The following is a 12,096-nucleotide window of genomic DNA, read 5'->3' as shown; positions in this document are numbered from 1 at the left end:
TCAAAAATAAACATTAAAAAAAAAAATCTTAAAAAAAACCAATGTGCATACTCTCCTAGACCTGTGCACATGTATTTACTTATATACACACAACTGTCTAATACATACATATAAAACACTCAACATATACATTTATAGAAGATAAAGATAAAAAACAGTTTAAAATTATCTTTATTAGTACTTATTCTTTTATTAACAGTATAAAACACATTTATCTTTTAGGTGCTTAGTTTTTCATACTTTCCACTGAAAGAACATATTTAGAAATGTACATAAATCCTAGGTATGTAGCTAATTGAATGTTCACAAAGTAAACACATCCATTTAACAAGCACCTAAATTAAGAATTGTGTTATGGCAGTACTCCAAAGCTCCCATGTGACTCCTTCCAGCCACTACTGACTTGTACTGGTTTTGTTTTTAATTTCATGGAACAGAATCTTATGGTATGAATTCTTTTGTGTGTCTGCCTTATTTTGCTTAACATGTTTATACGGCTGATCTGTTATTACATGCAGTAATTCCTTTCACTGATACTGTATTCCATTCAAAGAATATACCGTAATTTAATGATCCATTCTATCAATGGACACTTGGGTTTCTAGTGTATGAGTGTTATGAATATGTTGCTTGGAACATAACTGCACATCTCTTTTGGTAAATACGTACGTGTTTCTGGGTAGATCTAGAACTGGAACTACTGGGTCAGAGGGTATATGTCAATGACTGCAGCTAGTAGACACTGGTAGTTTTTCAAAGTGGTTGACACCAATTTACACTCCACCACAGGTAAGTAGGATGTTTAATACCTTGATAATTTTCATGGTTTCATATTATCTTAAATTGAAATTTTATTTCAAGGTACATTTATTTTAAAATAGCATTCCTGAGAAGTTCAACTGTTATCAGCTGATTCTTATCAAACCTGATTCTAGACTGTCACTGTTTTTACCTCCCCATATGGCTGATCAAAGGCAGAAGTGTCAGCCCTATTTTGTCCTCATTTGTTGTACTTTTTTTTTTAAACGTTTATTTTGATAGCGCATGAGTGGGGGGAGGGGCAGAGAGCGAGGGAGACAGAATCTGAAACAGGCTCCACGTTGCCAGCAGAAAGCCCGATGAGGGGCTCGCACCCACAAAATGTGAGATCGTGACCTGCACTGAAGTCAGACGCTCAACTGATCCAGCCACTCAGGTGCCCCTGCTTGTACTTTCTTAATCTAGGTTCTTTGAAGGAATTTTTAAAAATTGTGAAGGTGATTTTCATTAAAATTAAGCAATATAATGTGCAAATTAATTTAACCAAACATAATCTACTAAAATGAAATATAGGAGTGTAGGTGCCACTATGTGCCCCACCCGAGCTGTGACACCGTCACTCTTCCAGACACCTGCTTTGAGACTAAATGATAAATGACCACCTGGTAATAGGTCCAAATAAGGGCACCAGGGATCAACCAGCGTTGATCCTTATATACATATTTTTAAATGTTAATTATTGAGAGAGAGCGCATGAGCCAGGGAGGGGCAGAGAGAGAAGGGGACAGAGGATCCTAAGCAGGCTCTGCGCTGACAGCAGTGAAATAGCGAGTCTGATGTGGGGCTTAAACTCTCGAACCACAAGATCATGCCCTGAGCGGCAGTGTGATGCTCAACTGACTGAACCACCCAGGCGCCCCAGGTTGATCTTTCTATTAAACATTAGCACATCTTAATTTAATTCTTCTGTGAGTATTCTCTTCCCAAGGCCCACTTTGGGGTTCACTAGAGCAGTGATTCTTAAGTCCTTTTTTTTTTTTTTTTTGCATTTTTTGGAGCAGTGATTCTTCATGTGTTTTGAATCAGTAAGTTTCTTCTGATGAAAGCTATGGAGTTTCTCCACAGAAAAAATACAAGCAACATTTTGCACACAATTTCAGGGGATTTATCAATCCCTCAAATCTATCTAGTCTCAGATTAAAAATCCTCAGAATTCAGAGGGCCTGGCTGGCTTAGTTGGTGGAGCATGCAACTCTTAATCTCAGGGTTATGAGTTCGAGCCCCACATTGGGTGTGGAGATCATTAAGAAAAACAACAGGCGTATCTTGGGGCACCTGAGTGGCTCAGTAGTTAAGCATCTGACCTTGGCTCAGGTCATGATCTCACAGTTTGTTGAGTTGGAGTCCCACACTGGCTGAGCCCCACTTCCCTCTTTCCCTCTCTCCCTCTGTCCGTCCTGGGATTCTCTCTTTCCCTGCCCCTCATTCATCTGTGCGCCACCCCCCCCCCCCAATAAAACAAAACAAAACCCTTAAAAAAATCCTTAGAATTCAAAATAATTTTCCCATTAGTAGGATGGGGAAGGTTATGAAGAGTTACAAATCTATTTCATTTATTTTGGTGTGCCTGGCTGGCTCAGTCGGTAGAGCATGCGACTCCTGATCTTGGGGTCATGAGTTCAAGTCCCACATTGGGTGTAGAGTTCATAAAAAAAAAAAATCATTTTATCTCTTTAACCAGCAATGAACAAAGTAGTTAAGCCTGCCTTTACTTTCTGGTGGGGAACTCAGATAACAACAAACAGATACGCAAAATATGACAACAAGCATGGTTAAATGTTACGAGGAAAATAATAAAGGATGGCAAGGACAGAGACTGCTCACAGTGCCTCAATCTGCACGTGGGGGGGGGTGGTACAGGTCAGCACGCAGCCCACGAGCACCACAGCTATTCTACACGGGGAGACAGAGAGGAACTCCCTGAGGTGGTGACAAATGCACAGAGATCTCAATGAAACGCGGGCTTGAGGTTTGACTATTTGGATAAAGGGGAACAGCAGGTAGAAGGGTCTTGGAGGGCAGACTGTGTGCTTGGCTTGCATGAGATAATAATAGGCCACCCTTGCAACAACTGAGTGACCAGAGCAAAAAAGGCCAGAAGAGGAGGGCCAAATCATAAACTAAGGCTGAATACAACATTCAAGTTAATTCTTTGAGATATCGGCAAGACTGATATTAATAAAATGCTAGTGATGACTTGGCTAATAAAATGGTATCACAATGGGAATTTCACTGAAGTTAAAAACATTTACCAGTTTCATTAAAATACACATTTCTTTAAATTTCTCAAGGCAAATTCATTTCTCTTCTTTTGGAATTTCAGGGAATGACTTAATTTTTTTTTAACGTTTATTTATTTTTGAGACAGAGAGAGACAGAGAGAGACAGAGCATGAACGGGGGAGGGTCAGAGAGAGAGAGGGAGACACAGAATCTGAAACAGGCTCCAGGCTCTGAGCTGTCAGCACAGAGCCCGATGCGGGGCTCGAACTCACGAACCGCAAGATCATGACCTGAGCCGAAGTCGGACGCTTAGCCGACTGAGCCACCCAGGCGCCCCGGGAATGACTTAATTTTCACATTATTTTTCTCCCCCAATACCAAAGCCATTATTTCAGATACATTTTTACACAGGTAAGAAAGACCAAACCGAGCCACAATGTACCTTATCATAATACTGCATCCTGGGGGTGGATACAATCTCCCCATCCTCTGAGCGAATCAAGCGATCCAGGAATTCCTCTTTGCCCACTTCAGATGCTGCCTGGCGGAAGCATTGCAGAGCCTGGAGAAGTAAAAGGATACAAAATGACTTATAATGGACTGTTTCAATTCTAAGTGCTAACAATTAGGGTGGGTGGGTGCGGGGTTCAGGTGCTAAAGGAAAGCCAAAAAAGAAAAATTAAGACTGTTGACTACATTTACATTTTCTGCTATTCTAAATTCTGACACGTTATCTAAAGGGTTTTTTTTTTTGTTTGTTTGTTTGTTTATTCATTTTTGACAGACAGAGCACAAGTTGGGAGGGGCAGAGAGAGAGGGAGACACAGAATCCAAAGTGGGCTCCAGACTCTGAGCTGTCAGCACAGAGCCTGACACGGGGCTCAAACTCACGAACTGTGAGACTATGACCTGAGCCGAAGTCAGACGCTCAACCGACCGAGCCACCCAGGCACCCCTCTGACACGTTATTTAATATTTTTCTTTATCTCACTTTTTAACTTAAATACTATTAAAAGGTAAACTTTAATAAGAAAATTAATATAAGCATACTAATATGTTAATATTTGTAGAATTTGAGTGGTGAGTATATGATGGTTTATTATAAGTCTTTAAACTTTCCTGCATGTCTGAAAATGTACATTAATAGGATGTCAGGGAACAAATTAGATAAACTACCATAATGGGGGAAGAAAGCAGCATAACATTTTAAAAAATATGTAATAAAAACAATGTAATCGAGTAATAAATTTGATTTACAAAATTCATCCTGGGGCAAAAGGATTTTAATGTTTTCTTCTTCATGTTTTCCTATGTTCTAACTAATTTGCAAAAGTACAAGAAAGCTGAACAACCCCCACATGGCTCTTGCTGGCATTAGTTGTCTTTATCCTTATTCAGAGGATTCTGTGCCACCCCATCCCCCCTCACCTAGTTAGATGGAGACTAACTGTCCTCTTTGCACTGAAGTAGGTTCATCATTTGAATACAATTTACCTTCTGTCCTTCTCCTGTAACCAGGTAACAACGTCCCAGCATAAATCGACAGGAACCAATGTTGACTTGACACCAGGGATGGAGCAGTTGAATATAATCCTGAAAGGCATAAAAGGTGCTTTCTGATTAGAAAGTAAGTGCTATTTAATGCGATAACCACCCCCAAGCTCTTCACAGAGGGAGAAAAGATAGTGGTCAATCAACAGAAAAGTATTTCCTGAAATCATCCAGAAGTTAAAATCTAATTCTGTTAATCTATTCTTGTATTAAGTTAGACACTTTAAAAACGTGAACAAAACTCAATACCAACACATATAAACACACACATGCTTTTCCAATTCAGCAATTTCCCAACTTTATTATTTACTGGTTCAATGACCAGATTCCTGTAAAGGATTTTTTTTTAAAGTTTATTTATCCGGGCACATGGGTGCCTCAGTTGGTTAAGCATCAGACTCTTGTTTCAACTCAGGTGATGATCTCCCATTTCTGGAGTTCGAGCCCTGATTCTCTCTCTGTCCCTCCCACGCTTGCATGCACACACTCTGTAAAACTTAAAAAAAAAAAAAAAATTATTTATTTATTTTGAGAGCAAGTGCACGCGAGCAGCAGAGGGGCAGACAGGGAAAGAAAAGCCCAAGCAGGCTCTGCACTGCCAGCATGGAGCCCGATTCGGGGCATGAACCCAGGAACCATGAGATCATGACCTGAGCTGAAACCAAGAGTCAGACTGCCTAACTGAATGAGCTATCCAGGTGCCCATCCTGTAAAGGATTTATATGAAGACAACGTTATGTTTGTTTTACTATAAAGAGAACCTAATAGGGGGTGCCAGGGTGTCTCAGTCGGTTAAGCGTCCAACTTCAGCTCAGATCTTGATCTCACAGTTTGTGGGTTCGAGCCCCATGTTGGGCTGTGTGCTGACAGCTCAAAGCCTGAAGCCTGCTTCAAATTCTGTGTCTCCCTCTCTCTCTGCCCCTCCCCGGCTTGCTCTCTCTCAAAAATAAACAAACATAAATTTTTTTTTTTTAAGAGAGGCTAATAGGATTAAAAAACAAGCCAAGATACTCTAGAAAAAAATGTTAGGAATGACATGTCAAGAGAGAAGTACATAAAGAAAATCTCTCTATAGATTTTCTGGAGTATGTTTTGGTGAAGTCAAGTTTAAATTATTGTGGCTCTTTTTATCAGCCAATTAAAATGCAGGTAACATTTAAAATTCCAGAAATCCCATTCTTTTTTTTTTTTTTTTTTAATTTTTTTTTTCAAAATTTTTTTTTTTAATTTATTTTTGGGACAGAGAGAGACAGAGCATGAACGGGGGAGGGGCAGAGAGAGAGGGAGACACAGAATCGGAAACAGGCTCCAGGCTCCGAGCCATCAGCCCAGAGCCTGACGCGGGGCTCGAACTCACGGACCGCGAGATCGTGACCTGGCTGAAGTCGGACGCTTAACCGACTGCGCCACCCAGGCGCCCCAGAAATCCCATTCTTTAAAAGAACGTCTAAACCAGAAATATTTGGGGCACCTGGGTGGTTCAGGAGGTTAAGCATCCAACTTCAGCCCAGGTCATGAACTCACGGTTCATGAGTTTAGCTCCGTGTCGGGCTCTGTGCTGACAGCTAAGCCTGGAGCCTGTTTTGGATTCTGTGACTCCCTCTCCCTCTCTCTGTTCCTCCCTCACTTGCACTCTGTCTCTATCTCTCTCAAAAATAAAGACTAAAACAAAAACCAAAACAAAACCAGAAGTATTCAACAGTACTCACCTGCAACTGTACATACTGACAATTGGCCATCAAACATTCCATAAAGAGACAACCAGGATTGCTAGGCCATCTAGTCACTGGATAAGGAGATTTTTTTTTTTTTTTTTTTGGCAAAACTTTAAATCATATACATATTGGGCATCAAACTCCATGTAATGACTTAATTTTTAAAAAAGAAGGTAAAGAGAAGGGGTTAGAGCACATGTTCTTTCCACATAACTATATAACCTTACTATAAGACAAATATAGTTTAAAGGCTATACACTAAAAGCCTAGTTACCTAACTCAGACCTCAGTTAACTAGGGGCTAAAGCACATATTTCATCCCTGGACGATCACTTCTAACTCTGGCATATTGCACATACTCTTGATGCCCGTGGGACACCCAGCATCTAGCATATAGTGCCTGACGTACAGAGCCATTCAATAAATACCTGATACACGTATAATGTTGTAAAAGAGATCTAAGTATTACATATTTGTGTACCAATAAAATCTGGCTAACTCCTGAGGAAAATAAAAACTAGGACATCTGATAGTAAATATTATCATTTCTTGTTGGGGGAATAGCACTCAACCTCATTAAAAAACTTTATTATACAGGGAGAATAGAAGAGCCTTCGACTATTTAGACAGAAAAAGCCTTCTAACTGGCTTTTAAATAAAAGGATACAGAAGCTGCAATAAATAATTGGTAACTGCAGTAATCATCTCAGGCCAATTCAACCCAGTTTGGCTCAGAGGTGCCTTTGGTTGAGAGAAGAGATGGGCTATGATGTGTTTTCTTGCAACTTCTTGGAAGAATAATTCCACAATTGTCTGAGGGCTAGATACTTAAAAAGAAAAAAATTATGACAATCACCAATTTATGACAGTAATATCAATTTTCAATTAAGATAGTCTACCAATTCATGTTATATCTGTAATAAAGAACATTTATTATTTCAAAACATGAAATGTGCCATGGGTGTCATTAATGGCAATATAAATAAAAGCAGTTTGTAAAGTGTGCAGTACTATACAAATGCAAAAAAAAAGTCACTTAAATCAACGTTGCACTCGTTTCTTTTTTTCACTGACCTCACTACAGCTAAGCATCTTCCTTAGGAAGTGTTTACATTAAATATGGTCTCAAGATTCCACGTTTTTGTTTTTTTTTTTAAAGTTTATTTATTTATCATCTCTACACCCAACATGGGGCTCGAACTCACAATCCTGAGATCAAGAGTCACATGCTCTCCTGACTAAGCCAGCCAGGTGCCCCAAGATTCCAAGTCTTTTACCAAAATAATATAAAACAAATTCTCCAGAATGGTTCTTAAGCATGAGAGATGACGCCTCTTGAATTTTTATTAAGACAAGATTACGAAAGCTCCCATAAACTTAGTAAATTTAAAAAATCATTTTGTTGAATTAATCACTGGAGCATTAATAAACAATGGAAAAGCAGCAATACACACGTACATATTTTCATATACGCAACACCCTTAATTTATGCCTGATTTGGGCTTCACGGGGTTTCATGGACTCCCCTGTCACAGCCAGAGGGCTCTGGCCACAGCTAGCTTATTAACCTCCCCAAATGAAAGCAGAGCTTACCTAATCTTTCTGCAGCAAAGGTGGCAAAGGACTTTAATGAATATGCAATAAAAGCCCAATTTAAAATCAAACGCATGCACAGACTAGTCCTTACCAAACTTATTTCCCGTTACAGCACCAGAGTCTGTTAGTTCCAGTACTGACAAGTGTTGGAGGTTGGACTCCCTGTGAGAACAAAGAGACAGTAGTTGTACAAAAACATTGCTTCAACAAGCTCTCCTACCAGGAACACTGTCAATTTGATTAGTAAGTTGCACATAAAAGTTCTACTGAAAGAACACTGCCAAACAGGATGGTTTATTTTATATTGAAAATGTACATCTAGTAAGTAATAGATTTCCCTTTTTATTTTGGTTATTAAGGAAGCTCAGCCTACCTTTAATAACTGGTATGTTTTTGTGTGTGGTCCGACTTTCCCTGCGACCTCATCTAACTATTTCGCCCTCAGTAGGATTTATCTTTACATTAAACACACACACACATGTAATAACTGTACACCCCAAACTAATGTAACATTGTGTCAACTATACTTCAATTTTAAATAAGCATTAAAAAAGTGGGTGTTTGTGAAAAGTCACCTATCTCGACAGTTTTTAAGACAAATTTTAGAAATGACATATATTTTCCACTTCCACTTCAGAGTAAACATTTTTTCTTTTCAAAATGCCATACGTATAATAAATACATACTTGGTATTTTGATTCTTATAAGTTGTCTTCAACCTTTAGAAAATGAAGCATCTAAAGCTCTCTGAATTTTAAAGGCAAATCATGTTACTGCATTATGTTTACAGCTTTTTGAAAATGATGAAAAAACTAATCAAACTTGCAATTTATTTTAAAAATAATTAGAATAATGAAACTCACAGTGTGTCAACTGGAACATCAGTTGCTAAGCACTGACTTCCCCACTTAATGAGATAATAACATAAGAGGAGAGGAGAGGTTCGGTGTAGTAGGTCCTGCTGGGCTTGAAAGAGCTGATCAGCTCCCAAGATCGCCTATACATGATGGGTGGGTGGGTGAGATGGGACACAGTGATTAGTGATGATAACTCTTAAGGGTCAGGTGGAGGTAAAATAAATAACAAAACACAGTTACAAAGGGCATACAAAAAAAAGCAACATATGTACATAAATAAAGGCAACACACTCATTAAATTTTAGCGTAGCAAAAATAGCTACCCAAATATTTAATAGTGCAAAAATGCTGATAGTGAAAGAGAAAACAACAAAAGTGTAACTTTCATTGAATGTGTGGGTTCAGAATTCAAGAACAGGAACAGGGATATCTAGCCTTTCTTTATGCTACTAGCCTTGGGTAAAGACAGTTATGAACATTAGAGGAAAATTTTGGCAAAACCACCCAAAGCCTTAAAAATGTGCATAGCCTGGGGTGCCTGGGTGACTCGGTCAGTGGTTAAAAGACTACGACTCTTGATTTTGGCTTAGGTCATGATCTCACGGTTTGTGAGATTGAGCTCCGCATCAGGCTCTGCACGGATGTGCAGTGTGGAGCCTGCTTGGGATTCTCTCTCTCCCTTTCTCTGTGCCCCTCTTCTCCCTTTCTCTCGTGCTCTCTCTTAATATAAATAAATTAAAAAAAAAGGAAGGGGCATAGTGTGTGACCAATCAATTCTAGTTCTGAGAATTTATCTTAGAGATATAGTCAGAGGTGTACAAAAGTATTTAGGTAGGAGGGAAAAACTGGCAACAACCTGGCAGGCCACAGATGGGAATGGCTGAATAAATTAAAACTGTGTAGGGAACTTTAAAAAATAATTTTGTAGAAGAATACTTAATGACATGTGAAAATGCAGATGAGGTGTGTAAAGTAGAAAACAATTAGATTCCAAAAATACCATGTAGCATATTCTAATTCTAGAAATAATGGAAACAAAACATTTGCATAGGAGAAAAAAGGATATACACTAAAATGTAAGTAAACAGCGGTTATCAGCTGGGTCAATTACAGACGAATTTTAATTTCTTTTTGTTTACAGAGAGGCTTACATGTAAAGGTTCTATAAAGAACATCCATTACTTCTGTATTTAGAAAAAAACAATGGTTATAATTAAACAAACAAAAAACCCCACTAAAAACCCTGAAGAAATGGAAGATTCTACAAAGATTGAGAAGAACTTAATAATGGCTGCCTTAAGTAATGGCCTCTCAGGAAAGGTTCCTGTTTCTCTTTGGTGGCTTAAACAAATCATCTTCCTAAATGTTTTTCCTTATTTTTACCTGAAATTCTACCATTATCAATATATTTGGGCTAATAAATTCTGACTTAAAAAGTACAAACAGGGGCGCCGGGGTGGCTCAGTTGATTAAGTGTCCAGCTCTTGGTTTTGGCTCAGGTCATGATCTCAGTTTGAGACTGAGCTCTGAGTTGGGCTCCATGCTGACAGCGCGGAGCCTGCTTGGGATTCTCTCTCTCCCCCTCTCTCTGCCCCTCCCTCACTCGTGCTCTCTCTCAAAATAAATAAAACAACATTAAAAAAAAAAAAAAAAAAGTATGACTAGTTCTGAGAGCCCCAAACGCCTTTCAGTTATTTACATATTAACATGAGATAACTAGACTGCTTCCTAAGGTCAAGGTTCGTGTGAGATGACCACCTGAGAGACAAGTGGGACTTTTGCATGAGGGTGGAAAGGCAATCTCCAAACATGGAACTTTCAGTAGGGTGAGAGACAAGGACTATCGGACAAGAGTCTGGTGGCCTAAGAAGACTAGGATGGAAAAGGAAGTACAGAATAGAGTTGGGAGGATCCCAAAGACACTGCCATCTCAAAAATGTGCTTAGGCTAAATTTTGTACTGCAGAAAGAGAATTTTTTCTTCTTTTTCCTCTTTTCTCCACACTAAATGGTACCTGGCTACCACATGCAGAGTAGTTAGTAACAATATTAAATTTGGGGAAAGCCATCTGGGGAAATTTCCCCACTGCTATATATACAAAGGTTAATTATAAAATAATCTGCTTTATGTACTTAAAAAATTTTTTTTTAACGTTTATTTATTTTTGAGACAGAAAGAGACAGAGCATGAGCAGGGGAGGGTCAGAGAGAGAGGGAGACACAGAATCCGAAGCAGGCTCCAGGCTCTGAGCTGTCAGCACAGAGCCTGACGCGAGGCTCGAACCCATGAACCGCGAGATCACGACCTGAGCCGAAGTCGGACGCTTAACCGACTGAGCCACCCAGGCGCCCCTTTATGTACTTTTTAAAAAAAAGTTTGTTTGTTTATGTATGTATGTATGTATTTACTTATTTATTTAAAGGTAATCTCTATACCCCAAATGGGATGGACTCGAACTGATGGCCCCGAGGTCAAGAGTCACAGGCTCTTCTGACTGAACCATCCTGGCGCCCCACTTCATATACGTTCTTAATTTGTAATTTTAGATTATACTGTTTACTCATTCTTAATTCAACGAATATTTATAGAGCACCTACTACAGGTCAAATATAGGTGACAGAGCAGTGGACAAAGACAAAAGTCTGCGCTCATAGGGCTGACATTCTGCTCTGTGTGAGTAGATTTTACAAGTTTTCCTTCAAGCCATACTTACCGCATCGCCCAGCCTCAATAATAGGTGCTGTAAGATCAAAAGGTCTCGGCAGATGAGGAAGCGAGTGCTGGCAATTTTGCACACACCTCTGCACACAATATATCCTGCTGTGCTGCCACCATATAGCTGGGAAAGATTCATCCGAATATTCAAAGGCTGAGCTATGATTAAGAGGAAAAAAAAGGAAAAGTTAGAAGAAGTTAAATTGCTTTCTCTAAATCAGAGACATGTTTGCTTTTTGTCATTTACCTGGATTGAACCCCTTTTCCATTTCTACTTCTGTCTCGTAATCCATCTCCCGTAGAAGTAGCCCAATGGCATGGACTGGGTTCTTGATCTCTTGTAGCTTACTGCAAATATCCTCCATCACATTTTCTCTAGAAGGACAATTAGAAAACCATTACTACTGAGAATATGTAACGCAGACTGTTTATGTTCCATAAACTAAATGCTCTACGAAACGGGAAGACCAGCTACACAATAAAGAAATGGAGATAATCACTCTGGCATATAAGATACCTTTACTTCATACAGAGAATTTTTCCTCATTTTTTCAGAAATGACAGAAAATGAATGTGAGAAAATACTTTTCTGTTTTAGAATTCATAGCTTAGTTAGTAGTT

The 12,096-nt window shown here is 39.1% G+C and overlaps 1 protein-coding gene across 1 annotated transcript in view; it reads right to left on the bottom strand.

Annotated features, from left to right (window-relative positions):
* NUP160 (nucleoporin 160) overlaps positions 1–12,096 on the bottom strand; it is a 54,289-nt gene that overhangs the window by 17,409 nt on the left and 24,784 nt on the right. The window contains exons 16-23 of the mRNA XM_049616815.1: positions 11,723–11,850; positions 11,474–11,634; positions 8,767–8,900; positions 7,995–8,065; positions 6,975–7,134; positions 6,302–6,371; positions 4,536–4,634; positions 3,484–3,603 (exon numbers count right to left, since the gene is read on the bottom strand). Of these exons, the coding sequence (XP_049472772.1) occupies positions 3,484–3,603; positions 4,536–4,634; positions 6,302–6,371; positions 6,975–7,134; positions 7,995–8,065; positions 8,767–8,900; positions 11,474–11,634; positions 11,723–11,850 (943 nt within the window). The remainder of the gene's footprint in view (positions 1–3,483; positions 3,604–4,535; positions 4,635–6,301; positions 6,372–6,974; positions 7,135–7,994; positions 8,066–8,766; positions 8,901–11,473; positions 11,635–11,722; positions 11,851–12,096) is intronic.

Source organism: Panthera uncia, chromosome D1 (assembly GCF_023721935.1).
Source record: "Panthera uncia isolate 11264 chromosome D1, Puncia_PCG_1.0, whole genome shotgun sequence".
NCBI classification, from domain to species: Eukaryota; Metazoa; Chordata; class Mammalia; order Carnivora; family Felidae; genus Panthera; species Panthera uncia.
This window is presented reverse-complemented; position numbering and strand designations above follow the sequence as displayed.